The following is a 20,938-nucleotide window of genomic DNA, read 5'->3' as shown; positions in this document are numbered from 1 at the left end:
CTTGTCCCGGAGGTGACCACATGGTGTGGCAGACCTCTCCTGACCCACCCGCTGTTCCCCTCAGCAGTGTACTTCGTGAATCTGCCTGTTCTGCTCCCCACTCTGTCTCTGGGTGAAGCCTCTCACTGCCCCTGAGCCTCTGTCCTGTACCCCAGTTCTGTATGCACAAATAAATAAATCTTTAAATATAATTGCAAAAAACAAACAAAAAAAAGTACTGGAATACACTGTGTACCAAATTGGTATGCAACATGCAATAGGAAAAAAAAAAACATGAAAATGCAGTCATTTAATAGAAGCAATCACCATAAATGTTATCTAAAGACTTTTAGAACTCATACAAAACATAGTTACTGCAAACTTGACAAAAGTAGCATGGTTTATTACCTGGTTAAAAATTCAAAGTACTGAACTTAATTTTGTTCACTTCAATTGAAGAACCAATATTACGAGCAGGGTTTTAAGTACTGATAACAGTTCAAGTCCTGCTGCTCAAAGTTACTAAATTTTAGTTTTGAAAAAAGTACTCATACTCAGTGTCTCAGTTTTTCCATCTCAAAGTAGAAGTTATTTATATCTCTTCTTTAAGACATAAAAGGTAATATAATCTTAACCTTGAGTTTTTCATGTTAACTAGTAGCCAATTCATATATGATTAGACTACTTTAACCAATGAGACATCTAATTTTATGTGAAATAATTTGAATTAACCAAATAGAAAAATTATAATTCATGCTATCTTTTTCATAAATGAACATAAGGTAACATTTTCTAGAAAAGATATACTGGAAATGTAATTAGACTATGCTATAAATTAATATAATAATGTCTAACAAAAATTTGTAGATATTAGAAAAGAACTATGTTCAAACATTAATTTTTAAATAAACTTATAAATGGAAAAATATATTAAATATTTCTAAAATACTTCTCTGTAATTATTCTTAATAATTGAACTGACATATTTCCCCATGAATCCTTATTTAACAATGAGTTTCAACATTCAACGGCAGTGTCTATGTTAGAATAACTAGGAACTGTGAGTAAGCAAGGGCTAAAAGCCCAAGAAGTGAAAATTAACAGAAATATCTAAATTTTTTCTTTAACTATAATAAGTCCTCCTGAATTAATGGAACATATTGAATTTATTATTGTTAGTACTGTCAATATCTTAGCATTTTTCATATTGCTCTTCCATTATTAATCTTTGAATTTATACCCAATATTTTCCCTAATTCTCAAACAGAAGGCAACTAACTATATTATGTTTTGACACCAAAAATTAAGCCTCAATAAAACATTCGGAACAACTTCCTAGGCATTGTAATCAGCATATTAATTAAACAAAACACTCAATGCAGTCAAAATTTTAAGAACTGCTTATACAATTCTTAGAACATTAATGAAATCCAAAACATTAAAAATATAATAATATTAAAGTCTTCTGACTTCTAAAGGAGTATTCACCTGAAGATGCCATTGTAGTTTAGTTAAGGTCAAAGAAATAATGATCACCCATTTAAAATGTGAATTATCTAATCTCAAAGATTGTAATACATTGACTAGGTTTTTCATGACTCATTTTTTAAATACTTTATTACTTTGGTAAATGGAATTATATGCCATTTAAAAGTGTCATAATTCATGAGCTATTTTTCTTCCTTACAAAAAGTGTAAGTTAAAAATCTGTCCCTTTACCAATGAAATGTGATGCTTAAAAATTAAATTGTCTAGGCCCTCCCTGGTGGCACAGCAGGTTAAAGCACTGTACTAAGAAGCTAAAGCCACTTCTGCATGAGTTTGATCCCCGCCTGCCCTGGAGGTGATCCACATGGCGTGGCAGACCTCTCCAGACCCACCAGCAGCTCCCCTCAGCAGTCGGACTGTTCTGCTCTCCACTCTGTCTCTGGTGAATCCTCTCACTGCCCCTGCACCTCTGGCCTGTACCTCAGTTCTGTATGCACAAATAAATAAATATTTTTAAAAAAATTAAATTGTCTAAATATTGAGGAATTTTAAAATTACTTAAATATAGAAATATACCATGTAGAGAAAGATACACACATATATATATATTTAAGAATAATCTAGAGCCAATAAATTTCAAGATTCAAAAGAATATTTAATGATAAGAGAAAATATTCATGATGCCTTAAGCCTTAAAAGGTGGTTAAATGGGAGTAAAAAATAAACCAAATTATAGATTACTTGACAAATCAATTTGATAGACATAATTTATAATAATTTTATTTTTAAAAGCAGTTTCTTTCATAGATTCATTCTTCAGATATTGACATTAAATTAAACATAGATTACATTATTCCTAAAGACTTAATATTTTGGACTACTTCAAAACAGTAAATTTCATAAAAATCAAAATGTAAGTATATGTTACATAGTTCAAAGAAAAGCATTTTCTCTATTTGATAGCAAAACTAGATGTTGACTAAAGTCTATAATCAAAAGGTGAATATAATCAAAAGGTTTTAAAAGAATGAACAAAACTTTTTTGTAATATTCTAACTACTAGTCAACTGTAATTAGGATTAAGTCCAATTTGACTTATAGCCTATCTCAAAATAACAGTATGTCATGAGAAAGTATTACACCCAAAAATTTTACACAAAGTAAAATGTAAAGAGCTACAAATACATTTAACATCACTAATTAACACATATTCCTAAAAGGATAGATATTCAAAAGCACCCCATAAACTGTAATTCAATGAGGTGCATTTATTAACTCATTCAATAAAACATTTACTTAGGACCTACTAATAATTTTGCAATGAAGCTAGATAAAAGAGAGTTTCCAGTTTATATATACAAGTAAGAAAACTAAAGTATCAGAAAACTAAAAATAGGAAATTTTTATGGATAAACTCCCTCAATTATAGTTGCAATTCTATTTTTGAGTTCCTAAAAACAGATGCAATTTTTGACATTACTTTTGGTTTGTCAAAAGCTCCTTGACAGGCACAAGGCAAAATAAGAATATGAACAAATGTAAAAAAACATGATTCAATCTTCTAGATTTAAAAAATAAAGAAACTTCCAAAGATTCTACAGATGTTTAATTTCAGCACAATGGATCAACTATATGAATATTAGAGCACTGAAAATTAAAGACAAAACTATATTCAAAGGACATATTAAATAAATAAATGTTAAAGAAAAATGCTAACAGCATCAAGTTGCCAAATGCATGAACATAAATAAACCAGGGATTCATGGCATCAGCAATCTCAAGGAGAAAAGCATTACACAAAGCTTTAATGGACTGATTTCAAAATTACACTGTGTAAGTTGATAATTCACTCTATTCATGAGGTTGATTTGAGAATGGATAGCTTTCATCTCTCCTTTTACTATTATTGGTTTGGTTCTTTTATTACATTGGTCTCTAATGTACTATTGGTCATAAAAGTTAAGTTAAACAAGATAATGCATTCATATTTGTACAAAATTCATATAATTTGTATAAAACTCATAGAATTAGAATAATATGCATGACTTAACTGCTCTTATAATAAAGAGCATAATCTCAATGTATGAAATATATATGTGTGTGTATATATATATATATATGTATGTATATGTATGAAATGTATTTATAAGTTCCATAAACTACTAGTGAAACTTATTTGTCCCTTATTTCAATTCCCTTTGGTCATTAATTTGGAACCTTAAAGCTACCTATATGTCATGGAGCATGCCTTTTGTCTTTGTTTAGTATGTCCAACAGTATCTTGCACAGAACAAATGTCTTTAGGAAATATTAATAGGTATGATATACTCAAGAAAATAAGATATCCAAGACTTTCTGTAGAGTCACAAAATATATTGCTAGGATAAAGTCTCACAAAAACTAAAGTTTTTAATCCACTGTTTGCAATAATTGAGGGTAGAACATCTTTGCCCTGTTCTCATTATACACATACTTATGGGTAATGGTATACAAAAGGAGAAAGATAATCAGATGTATTTCTAAAACTATTTAAAAGGGCCCTCCTTGGTGGCACAGCGGTTTAAAGCACTGCACTAAGAAGCTTAAGCCAATTCCGCATGAGTTTGATCCCCGCCTGCCCCGAAAAGATCCGCCTGCCCGGGAAGAGATCCACATGGTGTGGCAGACCTCTCCTGACCCACCCGCTGCTCCCCTCAGCAGTGTACTTCGTGGATCTGCGTGTTCTGCTCCCCACTCTGTTCCTGGTGAATCCTCTCACCTTCCACATATCTGGCCTGTACCCCAGTTCTGTATGAATAAATAAATCTTTAAAAAAAAAACTATTTAAAAAACTGCTATAGTTAAAATGAACTTCCCAACCCCAATAAAAGGTGGTCCTAACCTCCACTATCTCTGAAAGAGATTGGGCACAGTGCTATTAAAGAGGTGAAAAATGTTTAATGAAATCATTTAGGGTGGACTCCAATCCTATGATTGCTGTCTTCATAAAAAAAAGAGAGAGAGAGAGAAATTTAGAGATGTTAGGTAAAGAGAGGAAAATAAAGGGGGCAATGATGTAAAAGCACAGTGAAAATACCAAGGAATGCCTGAGGCTACCAGGGAGAAATGAAACAGATTCTGCCTCACAAGTTCAGAAGAAACCAACCCTGTTGACACTTTTATTTCAGAAGGACTTTAAGATAATTAATTTGTTCTTCTAGGACAGATAGTTTCTTGTAGCTTGTCAGGGCAGCTCTAAGAAACTAAAGGAGACACATCATTAATTTTTATCTTGTCTTACACTTACATGCATTTTAGACAGGACAAAAATATGAATATGATAGAACAGAGAAAGAGGCCTTTCGCCTTTACTAAGACAGTTATACTTACTAAACTTATCACTAAGCAATCATATAGGATTGGGATCCATCCTAAATTTATTTAACAGCACTCTAGTCCTAATCACTCTCCTTAGGGTTGCTTTACTATACAGGTTTGGTTTACTCAAATCTTTGACAATCTTCCTGTTACACTGCCTTTTTCAACCAACTACTTTCCTTGTTAATATATGAAATTTTCTCCTATTAAGTGAAAAAATGTAAGGAAAAATATGCACCCATTTTTCCTTGTTTTGAAAAAAATCTGTGAAAAAAACCATACATTTAAACTTCATGATTATCATCACTTAATTTGAACAAATACAAAAAAAGGTAAAATGACATTATGTAAAAAGAATTTTACTCTGCAAATAAACTTGAGGCTTCATGCAAGAGAGCTGTTCTAGAGGAAAATGAATGAGGAAATAAATTACTTTTGAATCAAGGATTCAAATGTAAAACTACAAATGTCTCAATTGCACTAATCTTTTCTGTCAAAAACAAGAGAATATGAAGACATATTACTGGGATCAAATGACTGGAGATCTACTACTGCATGGATTCATGATGATTAACTTGTGTACAAACTTGACTGTCCAGATATTTGGTTAATCATTAATTTTGAGTATACCTATATGAGATTAACATTAGAATCAGTAATGAGTAAAACTGTTGCCCACCCCAGCAGATTGTAGAGTCTCTGGAGAACTCAGTTTAATATACAGGTCTGGGTATGAGAATCTCAAGTTTTACGCAAAAGGAGTAAGATAGACTGTTTTCCTAAACATGCCCATAATATTTTACCCGCATCTTCACATTTACACTAATACATCAGATTCTAACTAATTAGTATTGTCTTTTTTTTTTTTTAAAGATTTATTTATTTGTGCATACAGAACTGGGGTACAGGCTAGAGGCTCAGGGGCGGCGAGAGGCTTCACCAGAGACAGAGTGGGGAGCAGAACAGGCAGATCCACGAAGTACACTGCTGAGGGGAGCAGTGGGCGGGTCAGGAGAGGTCTGCCACGCCATGTGGTCACCTCCAGGGCAGGAGGGGATCGAACTCATGCGGAAGTGGCTTTAGCTTTTCAGTGCTGCGCTTTAACCTGCTGTGCCACCAGGGAGGGCCTAATCAATATTGTCTTAACAAAAGAATAGGGTCCTGAATGATAGGAACTCAATGAGTTCCTTATTGAATTCCTCATTGGAGTTATTTCCTCCTGTTATACAAAAATGATAAATACAATGTTTAGTTAATTTTCAGTAAATTCTCTTATTTTTCAGTAAGTTCTCATTGAGTCAAAAAATGAGAGCGCAAATAACTCCAAGTGTATAATTTATCAAGTAGGTTAAATACTAACAATTTGAGGTCATCTAATCATTTTGAGTAGAAACAATAGATGAAATTTTCCTTTGTTTAACTTTGAATAAATATAAATTAAAAGTGTTAAATGAAAAAAACAGAAAAATTAATAATAATGGTATATGTTTATACCTCTCAGCCATATTTTGCTCTAGAGCTGACATAATTCAACTCAGAGCTTTTCCACAAATAATCTAAGTTGTAAGTATACTGTATTTAAATCATGTGAAGCATCACGCTTTCAAAATGTCATTAAAAACACTGAGATTCGGGCCCTCCCTGGTGGAGCAGCGGGTTAAAGCACAGCACTGAGAATCTAAAGCCGCTTCCGCATGAGTTCGATTCCCGCCTGCCCCGGAAGGGACCACATGGCGTGGCAGACCTCTCCTGACCCGCCCGCTGCTCCCCTCAGCAGTGTACTTCGTCGATCTGCCTGTTCTGTTCCCCACTCTGTCTCTGGTGAAGTCTCTCGCCGCTCCTGAACCTCTGGCCTGTACCCCAGTTCTGTATGCACAAATAAATAAATCTTTACAAAAAAAAAAAAAAACACTGAGATTCAATTTAATGGCTAGCTCTTAAATAATCAGGCTTTTGGTAATCAAAAAGTAAGAATGACCAATTCAGAGAAAGAATAATTAAAAGCCTAGATAGAATAACATAAAATTAATTCAATATACACACCAACTGCTAAGAAAAGGAAGTATAATTTGGAGAGTATAAACTCTTAAAGGCAGACTGATTAAAAAGGTTTATGATGTTAAATATTGGTAGAATAAAATTCTCATGTTACATGCTCTAGGACAAATTCAGCTGAAGTGGAAAAAATGATGCATATTCATCTGCCAGTTTAACTTAGTGAATTTTTTATAAAGGACAATTATAAGTGACCTGAAAGTACCTTAGCAGAGTTTTAAACTCACCTATTTTATTATATATAAAAAACACATAACAAATTCTCTTTCCACTTTCTATCTTTCTACTTTCCCTCTTTGAGAAACTATAAGAAATTTATTCCCTATGTTTAGCATAAATATTCCCAAATAACTTTAAATATTTAGTTTTCACATAGCAAATTTATTATATTGTTATCTTCAGAAAATTTAAAAATAAGACAAACTGATTACACATTTTTATACATGTAATTAAATTCTGGAGAGAAATGATAAGCAGCAAGTTGTAAAATAAATGTGTTTAATTTGCTATATCTTTGCAAGGTTATTACTACAGATATCTCTTAATGTTCACCTTTAGTTGTAGTGCTTTCTCTAAGTTTTCAATCTTTCTTTCAGCTTTTCTTAGCTTCCTTAGCTCCTCTGAGTCTGTGAAAGAGCTCCTTGGGGACAAAGACCTTGAACGTTTCACAGGTGGTTCCTCGAGAATAAAAAACAAGGACATGGTTGAACTAGTTGGAACAGTGGATTATGAAAGACATGCAAAATTAAAGAACAAGTAATTTTGAATACTAATAATGAATTATAAAAAAAAAAAATCCTGCATGGAATACCAGAGAAATAACAAGCAGAATTACCACAGTGCTACCGCTAAAGGTTTCTCTGTGACTCGTTAATGAGAATATTCATTTACATTTACATTGTTTCTTTCAGAATAATGATGTCCCATTAGGGAAGACTAAAGGGTTATAGACTCAGAAATGCAAGAAACCTCATTACAAAGGAGGGGATAGAGGCTGATCTAATTGCTCTATAAGGGTCCAAGGTTACACTTGATAGGACAACCAGAAACAAGAGGGAAAGGATTTTTTTCCCTTTGAAATAGTTTAACACACTGTGAAGATGAAGGAACAATATGCTTGAGGAATATAAATACAACAGACAGTACATCTTATACCATAATGACCATATGGTCATTAACTATAATGTGGCTAACTAGAGACAAGAATGTGTGTTTATATTATGTACAGCTTCATATACCAATCTGGAGAAAGAATATGTGAAAGCAACTATTAAAGCTGGGCAACATATTGTTCATACTTCATGTCCTTATGAAAAAGAAAGAAAATTTTGTTCAAAATATAGCTCATATCCTAGACTTTTGCTAAAGGCAATGAAACACCAAGGCAGTACATTTTAAACTTAAGGAAAAACAGTAAGCAACAAAATTAGGCCCTATAATATCTCTCAATTTCAGAAATGCTTTATTTAAATAAAGTAGCCCAATGTTGAGAAAATTACTCCAAAAGGGCAAGAAATATAATTATAATACAGTTATCCTACACATACACACACACACACACAAAGCCCCTTTTTCGGAATATTACTAATAATACTTTGGGAAATAAATACAAGTGTCACTGAAAGGTGTGTCTAATTTTTCTTCCTTTTTCTTCTGTTATATTCATAGGATAAAATGGAAAGAACTAAAAGCAATCATTTTCAAACCATGTTTCTCTACACTAAAAAAAAATATTATTATTCTCTACTGCTGAAGAAACAAGTATGAGAAAAAATGTCTGAACTACCTAGTTTCAGGGAAATGTTATTTCAACTGATCTAGAAATAACATACAGAAGTTTTATATTAGTCAATGTTTATAGAACATTTTCCAATGTAGTATGAATAGGTAATGAGTACTACATAAAGGAAAAGCTGAGACATCAATAAGCAAGAAACATACTATAAAACATTTTTTATTATTTCTATTGCCTTAACTTTAAATCTCAATATATACATAACTTTAAAAATTCATGTTAAATGCTACTTTGTGATTTATATTCCCCATAAGCAATATCTTACATAGCATAGTTTAACAAAATAGAAACATAAAGTTATAATTTTTCTTTTAAATAAATTTAAACATTAAGTGACTAATACCACTTAAAAATGAATCGTATACTTAGACAAACTTACTACAGAGATGAGGAATATTTACCTAAACTTTAATAGAAGAATTTTAACTTGCTGGAATATATGTGTACTACTACTATATAATTAATTTAATTAGGAATATATTACTCAATCTTTAAAGAGGGAAAACACTTTACACCCCAAAATTATTTTATTAAGCTTTATTAAAAAGTTTCTAGAAATCTAAGCAAAGAAATGCTAGTGTTCATTTTTTAACTCCTCTGTCACTTGGTTTGCCAGCCTCATCATGAAACAGTCCACAAGATGATAAAATGTCCCTACCTTATGTTTTCCTTTAGTATTTGTCAAAATGCTCTTTTCTGATGAACTCTGGTTGATAAACATGTTCTCTGAAAGTTTTTCATTTGCTATTTTCAATTTCTCCTGTAAATACTCAATTTCTGACTTCTGTGAGACCATTAAGGTTTCTAAGCTAGATAACGATGGCTGTTGAGATACCTATTTAAAGAAATATAAGTTTATATGTACAATGAAATATATACAAATATAGTTACATCTTATGCTATTTATGTGCAAACATGTAGATTATAAATCCTCAGAAAAATTTCATTTCAATATATTAAAAACTAGCATTAGCTAAACTCTATCATCCTGACATAAGAGCTTTTTAGTAAGATAACCATATCTGCAAAAATATTTTCAGAAGTAATATCATCAAAACTTTTGCAGGAGAAAAAAATTTTAACATAGCTACATGGTACACACGATTCATCTGTAAGTGAAATTTATGGCTTTATCCATATGCACTTCATGAAATATTTAATTCATTATCTGATGATTCAAGAGTTATACAAACCTCTTAAGATAAAAATGGGGGGGAGGGGAACTAATAGCACTATTTGTCTAGTTAACTTTTAATGTATCATGTTAATAACATCTCAAGTAACTGACATTTTTAAAAGTCAACAGAAATTTGAAATTTACTCCTGTTGATGAACTGCTAATGGTTATACAATTTTTACAGAATCCACAAAAAAAACTAAGTTGTAGGAATCTGTTCACAAACATTAACTTTGTATAAAATTCTATTTTGACTAAATATATTTGACTGTTAAAGTCTATGCATATAGAGCTATTTCAAACTAACTGCTCCATTTAAAAAAAAACAAAAAACACTATATCACAGTGAAACAAAATTTTGATTAACAAAGAAAAGTCAAATCTTACAATTTTAATATTTTTAATATGGCTGCATTAGTCCTGAAAAATTTTCATTAAAAATGCAGAAGATTCCATTCTTCCTAAATGGTAGTGCCATAGTTTCTTTTGTATAATGAGAGGATTAGCTTTGATTTATGCTGTTAATACTTTCCTCAAATCTATATCTGATTTATTTCCCAACTTTTATTCTATCACACTAGCAAATATTATCCTCAGAATGTTGTTTATATTGTAGTTATCCACTTATAGACACTAAAATATTTAACTCCATTACTTACCTTTGGACATCCAACCAAATTTATTTTTTGTCCAGAACTTTGCCCTATTCTTGTCCCCTCCATTTAATTAATGTATAATTATTATTGCTTTATCTTTCCTACTTTGTGAACAAAGTTAATGTTTACAGGTATTTCCTTTGATTGAGCTGTCAATCTAAACAGTTTCAAATCTACTCATTTGTTTCAATGAGTAGAATCATTGAATATATATATATATATCATATGTATATGAATATATATATATCATAAAGGATATATTAACGTTCTATCATTTACCAATGAAAATTTAAATAAATTGTTTGAAGTCAAATAAAATTTTCAATAAAGCAGCAGAAAAAGCTTTAGTTTATCAGTGTATCCAATAAGCAATCCTGAGTCATCATTAGGTTATAATTCAAGCATGCATGAAGACATTTAAAATGTGTCAATAGTAGGTTTTAGTCACTAAAATACTAAGAATTCATAACTGAAATCTGAAATTCCTGAATAAACAATAACCTAACTAAAATTAAAATACTATAAAATGAGTGATGGAATCATTTTCAAATAGGAACCAGAAAGAAAAGTAAAATGTGCTTAGCTGAACGTCAGAATTTGTTCAACAGATACTCTGAAGACATATTAAATGTGTGGACATATTCCTCACCTTCACAAGGAATAATAACACTTTAAAAAGTGTTAATTTCTCTTTTGCCTCTTATCTACTTTTGACACATGAAATATTTCATATTTCTCTATGACCATTTTAAAAAATTAAAATTGAAAGTGAAATGCCAAACCATACACAGCCTCATTGTTGAAGAGAGTATTTGTGGGAGTAGTACTCAGTTTCAGCCAATTGTTTTCACAGAAGAATGTGACCCACTCCTGCCAACTCTAATTTTTCAAAGCAAGTAATGAATTAGGATTGCTAAGTGAAATCACCTAATTTCAGAATGTTGGCCAAATTCAGTTCAGCACTATTGTGCTTAGAGCATATGGTAGTGAACATATAAACTGCTACAAATTTTCTAAAGAAATCTTGAAATACCCATTAAAGCATATAAACAATGTATTAACTATGTTGAGGGTTGACACAGAGAGATGAAATAATGAAATTTAAGTGAGAAAATCAGTTATAGCAGTTACAGAATGTACAGCAACAGTATACAGAAATAGATTTCACCAAATATGTGTAGGGAAAAAATAACCTATAAACCTACATATTATAGAATTGTTACTAAACTCAAAATATCTTAAATATCTTAGAATATCTTAAAATATTTTAGAAAACATTTAAAATAATGAACATGTCATTGCTTACAAAATAATCTTTTTTTTTTTTTGCAAGTAACAGGAATAAAAGGTGAAATCCCTGAGTTTGCTAATATTAGACTTGGGGATATATTACCCATATTTTGAAAAAAAAAAATTTAATTTACCCCCTTTGCCCAGCTTATTATTCATTTACAGAAAAAGGAGCTGATACTATAGCGAGTTCTCTTATATCTTCCCTAAACTCCTACACAACCTCTTATTAACATTTTAAATTAAAATGGCACATGTGTTACAATTAATGAGCCAAAATTCATGTTACTTTTAATCAAAACCCAGTTTGTTCAATATTCTATAGTTTTTATGTTGTCCTTTTTCTATTTTAGAATCCAGGATACAATATTACATACAGTTAACTTGTCAGCAACTCTTCACTGTGACAGACTGTCACTTTCCTTGTATTTTATGACACTGACAGTTTTGATTTTTGAGGAATACTATTCAGGTATACAGCAGATGACCCTCTGATAGAATTTCTCTATTTTTCCTTTTCTTTTTGTGATTAGACTGGGGCTGTGTTTTGAGGAAGTTGTTTACAGAAATGTCACTCTCATATCAACAGAATGTATTTTCAATTTGATTTGACTATTGAAGCTAAAATTATGCTTATCACATTATTCCACTATAAAGTTATCTTTTTATCTCCCACCCATACTATATATCCTCAACTTATTTTTTAAACTTAGTAATTAAATATTAGCATTTTATGTACAAAAACATATATGAGAATATATGTGTATCGTCATATATCTTTATATATAAATGTTCCATTACAGGTTTGCCAAGACCATCAATCCCCCTGTATGTCAAATTTCATTCTATCCATTGTGCTTAAAATCCTAGAATCTTTGAAAAGTTGACTTTTGCTGAGAACTACTAGAATTTCACAAATAATTTTTTCTCTAATATTAAAAATTCATGTCTACTTTTTTAGCTTACAATCTTGAAAGATAATGGAAACCATGGAGTAGAAAGGAAGAGGTGGGAGTCTTTAAGTATTGTGCCAACTATTATTTTAAAAATTATATAACTTAAATATCTAGTCATATAACATTCTCAAGCATCATTGTTTAATATTATTATGGTGGAGGCTGAGTGAATACTTCCTAATAAGGAGAAAACTGTTTTATAACTATAACAGCTGTGAAAATACTATGTTAAAGTATTTATCTTACTAGTAGTTACAATAAAATACATTACCATGTTTTCTACCATACTAAAATAATAACTAGAATAAGTGAAAAAGTATTGACTTCTTACCTCTAGTTAAGTATTTCATATATACTGGACCAATTATTTTAAGAAATTTACAAATTGCAAACCTGTCAACAATATAACAGGTTACACAACAAAAACATCTAAAATCCTCCAAACACTTTTCCAAATATCTCATTGAAAATCAAATATAAATCAAACATGTGTATACATTTAAAATACTTAACAAATGTGTATATAAGATATTTAAACTACAGACATATGTATTATAGAAATGAACATCTTGAAGGAATATTCTTTGATAATTCAAATCTACATAAAGCATGTAAATGAATATACATGTGTATACAAGGATAATAAAGTTACATATAATTTTATGCTCATAAAATAACTGAATCTCAGCAGAAATGACATTTTATTTAAAATCAATTTTATTTAAAATCAACTTTAGAAATACAGATATATATAGACTAGTTATGAAACATTTCTAACTGAATCACCCATAAGCTAATAATGAAGACTTTTCTTTGTTCCAGAAAAAAAGAAAAATATCCAATCAACGTATCAAGTAAAAATTCTTATCACAAGCAGAAGTACAGGAGACTAAACTTATACCTCATTTCTAGAAATAGTATGAATTTGAGTAATTAATGTCTAATATCTCTAATATCTCAGCTAGGTTTTTTTTCTTAAACATATGCATTTGTATTTCTTCTATCTACTCACTTTATCCTGAATACCCTCAGATTTCATTTGAGATCACAAAATATTCCAAACTTATTTACTACATTTAGATAAAATTTAAACTATTACCATCTCCTCTCATAAACATTATCCTAATCTTACATAAGATTCAGTACTATAGTTAATCAAATGAAACTTTCCTTTAAGATCTATAAATGACTGTGTAATACAAGTTGGAGAAGAGCACAGTTTAAAATAAGAATTTAATGCCATTAGCCTATAAAATATACAGTGTAAAGCTTACCAATGAATAGGTTATAAATATATGTTTTATTGGCTATGGTCATATCAAGGGGATGACAACACCATCTTTTACAAAGTTGAGCCATTACAAGTTAAATTGCTTCTTCTATAACAAGTATCATACTGCACTAAAAAAAATTAGTGGTATTATATATCACAGATGTGTTTATGGTGTTAGCTCTGTAATACACATATTGACTATAGATTTTAACCCCAAGAGTAAACTAATTGTAAACTTACTAAAAAATTACATTAAAAAAGTGATTTTTCTACAGATGTTTTATGCTAAATTGGAAAACTGAACACAACAGGGTTTTCCAAACATTGTACTGCTCCATATCCTGCCAAAATTTGCAAATCTAAATATTTAAAGTATACTTGCTAGTGTAATTCAGTATATCCCGAGATATGTGACTTCCTGATGCAATACATTACCTATTATAATGCATACCTAAGTTTTATAAACATATGACACTTATGTCACCAATAAAAGTCAAAATTCGTGCAAATGGTATGAGCAAGGGACTATGCTTGTTATGCATTATCATCTCTATACATTAAAACCTCAATCATACTCAAACAAATTCACTAAAGTGTGGTTTTCAATCTGCTAACTATGCATTCCATAATAGCCTGTAATTATTAAAAACTGACAAGAAAGCTACACCACCTGTGTTTATGTGAAGCCAGGTAATGAAAAAAACAACAACGCTGTCATCACCTCTCAATTCCTGATTGCATTATCAAAACTGTAGCCGAGTTTGGCATCTGGGTGTGACCTTGTTAACTGCTAGGGTAATTAAATTTATTCTTTTGGGAAAAAGGATGATAAATTATTAGCAAGAAGATTTTGTTCACATTTTATTAAATTGGCCTGTCAAAGGGTTGGCCAAATTATCAAGGGCCTCATTTATTGGAGGCCAGCCATATTGCCACATCTGTTACAATTATTTATAATTTCAGCAGTTGAAAACCAACTGAGTTAGGCATCCGCCATGTAAAGTAATTTACAAATTATCTGATGAGGGAGTGTTTTAGCTTCTCCCTCATTTCTAGCCAGCAGAAAGCCGCGCTGTAATTACAGAACACGATTAGGTTCTTTGGGGAACTTATCTTGCACTCATAGCCATAGTAAGATGCAGCAAGAACATATGGAGGAGCTTGTGCTTCTACTCCCTGAAGCTCGTGACCCGCCTGCCGCTGAGCCCTTGAGTTGAATTTGAATGAGAGTGCCATGGCTAATGTTCTACACATGCACCATTTATGCCACAAAACAAATCGGATCACTGTTAATTATGAAGCAGCTATAATCAGGCCTTCACATCTGTGTAATGTGAAGCGCAGTAGGCTGTATTCCAATAATGTATGACTACCTTTGGGTCGCAAATTGCGAGCCATATTGCCTCAGTAGTAGTTACTGAATTCAAAGTAACTCCTTTGATAAAAGCCCATCACATGGATATTTTTATCCAGCTTAAGAAAAAAAAAAAACAAAAAACCCAAACCCACAAGCCTTTCTTTATCAGCTATTGACCAGAACAGTTAAAGCATATGGCACAAGTTCATTAATGAACAACACAGAGCATTCTAATTTAATGAAACCACTTGAGCTATAAAAATCAGATTTAGTTAATTCCCTATTTCCCATTTTTTTTTCACATCTAGCAAAACCTAGGCTCTACTTAATAGTACAAGTTATCAAGGCACAAATTTATTTTTATAAATTTATAAAGAATATAAAAACACTTGTGTTATACTATTAATAACCTCAAAATACTTGTAATTGGATTTTTTACTTTCCAATTTGAATTTCATCACAAATATCACATAAGATAACATGAGCCATTTGTTTTTTAGAAAGCGAAGCATGGCAGCTGTGTTCAACAAAAAAAATAGTCTTTATTTCATGAGAAATCTCTTTGTGGAAAGGCAGCTAAACAAGTTTACACCCAGATGGCAAACCAGTTACAGTTTAATTAATCCACTAAAAGCCATTCAGATTTCAGTAAGGGTAATGTAATTTTGAATAATAGTAGGGGAAAAAAATCACTAAAACAGTCTTAAGTTTTATTATAGCTGCAAGAGAAGTGCCACTATAGAGTAGTTAAACTTGAGTTGCAGTTTCTATAATATATGCTAAATTTCTAGATTTTAATATCTTGGGCTGTTTCATGCTGCTTGGAACTTAAAGCAGGCTTAAAATATCAAATTAGAAGAAATAGTTTATTTTTCAAACGGGGTAGTATATTTGTGCAACTACAACAATTCAGACTTCATAAATACAATGCACAAAGAGCTTTAGAAAAAGTTTATAGTTAAAACATAAAATATAAAGTCATCATCAAACCTTCTTTTTAATTAAGAACTTCTTCACTGAACTACATTAAAAATTATGCCAAAAATTACTTTATTGGTAAATAGCTTTCTTCTGAAGGTTGATTAAATATGAAGCAGTCCAAATCATTCCCCACATACTTCTGTGACTGTGTCTACATAAACATATGCATTAAAAATATAAGCTAGTTGAGTAAAATTAAATGAAACAATAAATTTCAAAAAAGTTTCACTTCAAATAAAATTGTAAAAGCAACTCAACTTCTCAAAATAAGTTATATAAATTCAAAATTAGTTATGTATGAAATAAGATGGTAATAATCATAGTTTAAAAGTATCTATGTAACATGTTGTTTTACTAGATTAAAAGTTGTTTTGGTGTTACAGTGTGAGGAAACTATTATTCTTCCATGCTGAAAATTAGAAGGGTAAAGTTAGAAAAACAATGAAGTTAAAATTATGAAAAGCAAACAAAAGAAAATAAACTATTAACTATGGCATAATACTTCCTAAATACAGAATGACAAGGTTTAATAGTACTCTGAACCTAAGTTAAGGTACTACAATCCAATATCTTCCCTGCTAATTGGGAAATTAAAATTAAAATATTTTAGCTAATGCTTACTAGGCACTATCAACACTAGATTTTATGATCAGCAAGAAAACAGCTGTCATTGTTTCCCCCCAAAAGCCTTAGACTTATACTTTTTACTTTTGAGTTTACCTAGGATAACTTTATTTTATTAATAAAGGTTTATAATCTTAAGGGATTTTACATTTGAGAATCCATGCTATCGAAATAATCAGATACACTAGAAATGCTCATCATAGCAACCAAATTAAAGGAAATAGGAAAACTAGAATTAATTAAGTCCTAGTATAGGAAATATTTAGGTGAAAGATGGTATATTACTATGTTTAGATTATTAGCTAGTCAAAAAACTGTTTTCAAATAATTGTATAAGATAGGATATAATTTACTATATGATACAATTATATAAAATGTGTATTCTACATTTATTTGCATATACTTTATACACACAGAGAGACACATGCAGAGGTCAAGAGTGGAAGCACATTTGCAGTCAAAGATCATGACCTCCTTAGGTCTTTTACCATCATTTAGGCCTGAAAGGGAGGCGAAGTACTGAGACTAAGACCTAGTTACCCCAGACATCACTTCAAACAAAATGTCAAGGCAAGCTATAGACAAGCTATCTCTATCCTCAAATACACAGGCCGAATGCCACTATCTGCCTTAAATAAATTAAAAGTAGTATCATTATGCCTTTTATCCTGATTTATATGACTGACTTTAAAAAAATGCTAACTCCTGTCAATGTCTATGGAATAATGCTTTGAAACTAATTGTGAATTATTTAAAGAACTCTTTCATATCTTCCATCATGTTGGGTGTACTATATTATGTGCACCATATTCTAAGTAGTTTTGTCAACTTTATAATCCAGTTTTCTGATTCTCTAGCTCAAAAGCTCATTGAAGCAAGTCAACAACCAGAGAGACAATACAGAAAGTTATGTGGCAAGATCAACTTCATTCATAGCGCTTTAAAAAAAACTTAGAAAGTATTTATAATGTGAATGAAGCAGTATATATAGTTAGAAGTTCACCAGGTGTCAAAAGTCAAATATGTGATGTTAAATTTTTCAGTATTTATGATATTCATTTAACAGGTTTCTTAACATGATAAAATATTATCTGTAAGAAATTTATAAACAATTCATTCTTCATGGTGAAATATAAGAATTGCTTTTGCTTTTATAATTCAGAGCAAGGAAAACCTTTTAGAACGTCTATTGAAATGTGTATGCCATCTATATTAAGATTGGATATCATATCAGGATTTTCAAGGAAAATAAACTTCCATCATTTAAAGGCTATTTACACATAAAGTCACATGGTATCTACAAAATCATTAGAATTAGTAAGAGGTTAGCAGGGTGGCTGGATATAAGATAAACATTTTACTATGAACTGTAATTTTACAATTGTTATAAAAGCAAAAAAAGATATATGTTACTCAGAATCTAGACATTAGATGTTGTTAAAGGAATTAACAAGGAATATAAGACTTATTAAAGGAATATAAGACTTCTATAAGTAATTTCCAATTTTTAAAAATATTAAAGGAGACCTAAATTGAAGGTGATACAGTATTTTCAGGATTAAAAAAGATTCAGAATGATAAGGATGTCATTTCTCTTCAAATTAATTTCACAATATTTTTCGTGACTTGATAACTCTTTAAACATTGAAAAGCAAAGAATTAACAATACTCATACACTATTAAAGAAGACTAAGGTGTGAGACCTGTTGTGTCAGATAAAAGGCATAAGAAATCTAAATCACTGCCTGGAAGTTGGAAATCCAAATACCCATCATTAGTACTATATAAATAAGATATATTTTTAAGTCATGGAGATTTAGTGCTTATTATAATACAGAAATCTACATTATTGTCATTTGCTAAAGAATAATAATAATAATAATAATAAAAGATTGGTGTCTAAAATAAAGAACTTCAACAAAGCCCAATGTACTAGCAGAAAAATTAGTAAAAGACACAAAATGGGTATTTCACTATAACATATGTAAGATGTTCAATTTCATTACAAAATGAACATAATGTGATATATTTTATTCTATTTAAGAATGTAAAACATCTATAATCTGAAACAGTTAAGTCAGCATTTTTAAAAATATTTACTTTTATATAGATGAACTGGGGTATAATTAGTGGCACGGGGGTGAGAGAATTCACTAGAGACAGTGAGGAGCAAAACAGACAGATCTACTGAAAAACACTGCTAAGCGTGAGACAGAAGAGGTCTTCTGGGGATTGAGCGCAGATGCAGCAATAATAATGCTGAGACTTAAACCTCACACCACCAGGGAAGTCCAGCTATGGCAATGTTATGGCAAACATTTGCCATTTTCTTATAAGCCTAAACATTTACACATACATAACAGGCAATGTCACCCTTAGTAATATATCACAGACAAAACTTGCACACATGTATCACAAGACATGTTTTAAAATGTTCATAGCAGCAGTATATAAAAATTCTTACAGCTAAAGATATGAACATAAAAAATACCCTTGACAAAAGGATAAATAAATATATTGAAGCTTATTCATACATAAAATAGAAAAAAGAATTACAATTAGACTCAAATGTAAAAGTTATCTTAAAAACATAAAGTTTAAATAAAACACATTTGTAAAATATGATATAAAGGATGGTATTTTTAAGGTTTAAATAAAAAGCAATACTAAAAAATTAAGGAAACATAGTTTAAACAAATAATAATCACACTACCCAATTATGTGTTATCATTACATAAAAGAAATAAGATGGCATCATAGAGGCACACTTATGTAGCCCAACAGTTTCAACAATAGTTACTAGTGGGTGCATGGGTATTAACTGTTTGCAAATCTTAAAATATTTAGCAAATTAAAAAAATAAAGGAAAGTGAGGATGTAAGAAAAACAACAAAGAAAATTTTCTATTAAATAGGAAAGCAAATATTTGTGAGAGGAAATAAAAACAAACATATAAAGTTTACAACTCCAATTTTGTGGTCTAATGTTAGCCACACAAAAAGAATCTCACTTACAGATAAAGCAGTATATGTAAGCCTTAAGTTTCTCTCTAATCCTAAACTACAAGATATTCCTCCATGCAAGCAACAGTACCTTCTGCATGAAAATGATAAGCAATCACTCTGAGCTAGCACTCTGAGTCATTCAGAATTCAGCTAGTTAAGAACAGGGTGCTAAGAAATCAAAGGTCATAGGTTTCGATCCCATATGAACCAATTAGTTTTGCCCTTTTCCATGATACACAACTGCCAGTCATCTCACCAATAATTCTGATTACAAGAAGATCAGGGAAAGGAGAAGATAAATCATCACCAATATAGGGAAAATCAAATTTCAAAGTCACCAACAAGCTAAAAGAAGGACCTTTTCTATATAATATTATTAAGAGCTTAAATTTATAACTCAAAATGCCTACTATGCATTTATCATCTTCACATTTCTGAGGTAGGTACTGTTATAATACCCACTTTACAAATGATAAAACTGAGACTTAAGAGAAATTAATTTGTCCAAGATTATATAGATAGGAGATCCAGATTATAATTTATGTTCTTATCTAACTCTGTAAATATAACCCCAAAATCTATTATATTTAATAAACATCAATTATATATCTAAGTAATACATGAAATGAATTAAATGATTGGAGAATGTCAGGACAGATGATGCAAAGGTAGTTCTAGTTGGACTGAAAACTAAAAAGGCTAAAGTATCCTCATGATAAAGGACAGGTTGCTAACTGAAAGAAATCTTACCTATTTCTTTTCACTTCTGTGACAATTTCCCTAATTTAGGGTGTCTATCAATGCCAGAGTAATATAGCAAGAATAGAGCATTTTTGAAAATTAGTAAAATGCTCCACACTACCCTTATTCCAAAAGCCACTATAGAGCAATCTGTATGAGTATTTTTCTGGACTCAATTATTTTTTTCTATTTGCACACCCTTAT

At 30.7% G+C, this 20,938-nt stretch overlaps 1 protein-coding gene across 5 annotated transcripts in view; it reads right to left on the bottom strand.

Moving 5' to 3' along the window:
- The window catches only part of CNTLN (centlein, centrosomal protein), a 219,635-nt gene that overhangs the window by 109,809 nt on the left and 88,888 nt on the right, over positions 1–20,938 (bottom strand). For 4 of the 5 annotated variants that reach the window (XM_004677679.2, XM_012721530.1, XM_012721529.1 and 1 more), the window contains 2 exons: positions 9,333–9,509; positions 7,432–7,557 (listed from right to left, as the gene is read on the bottom strand). In XM_004677679.2, the coding sequence (XP_004677736.1) occupies positions 7,432–7,557; positions 9,333–9,509 (303 nt within the window). The remainder of the gene's footprint in view (positions 1–7,431; positions 7,558–9,332; positions 9,510–20,938) is intronic. The other variant, XM_012721531.1, reaches the window with a different exon arrangement.

This window comes from Condylura cristata, unplaced genomic scaffold (genome assembly GCF_000260355.1).
Source record: "Condylura cristata isolate star-nosed mole 26May11 unplaced genomic scaffold, ConCri1.0 scaffold00006, whole genome shotgun sequence".
Taxonomy (NCBI): Eukaryota; Metazoa; Chordata; class Mammalia; order Eulipotyphla; family Talpidae; genus Condylura; species Condylura cristata.
Note: the sequence above shows the minus strand (reverse complement) of the source record. Positions and strands in the feature narration are given on the sequence as shown.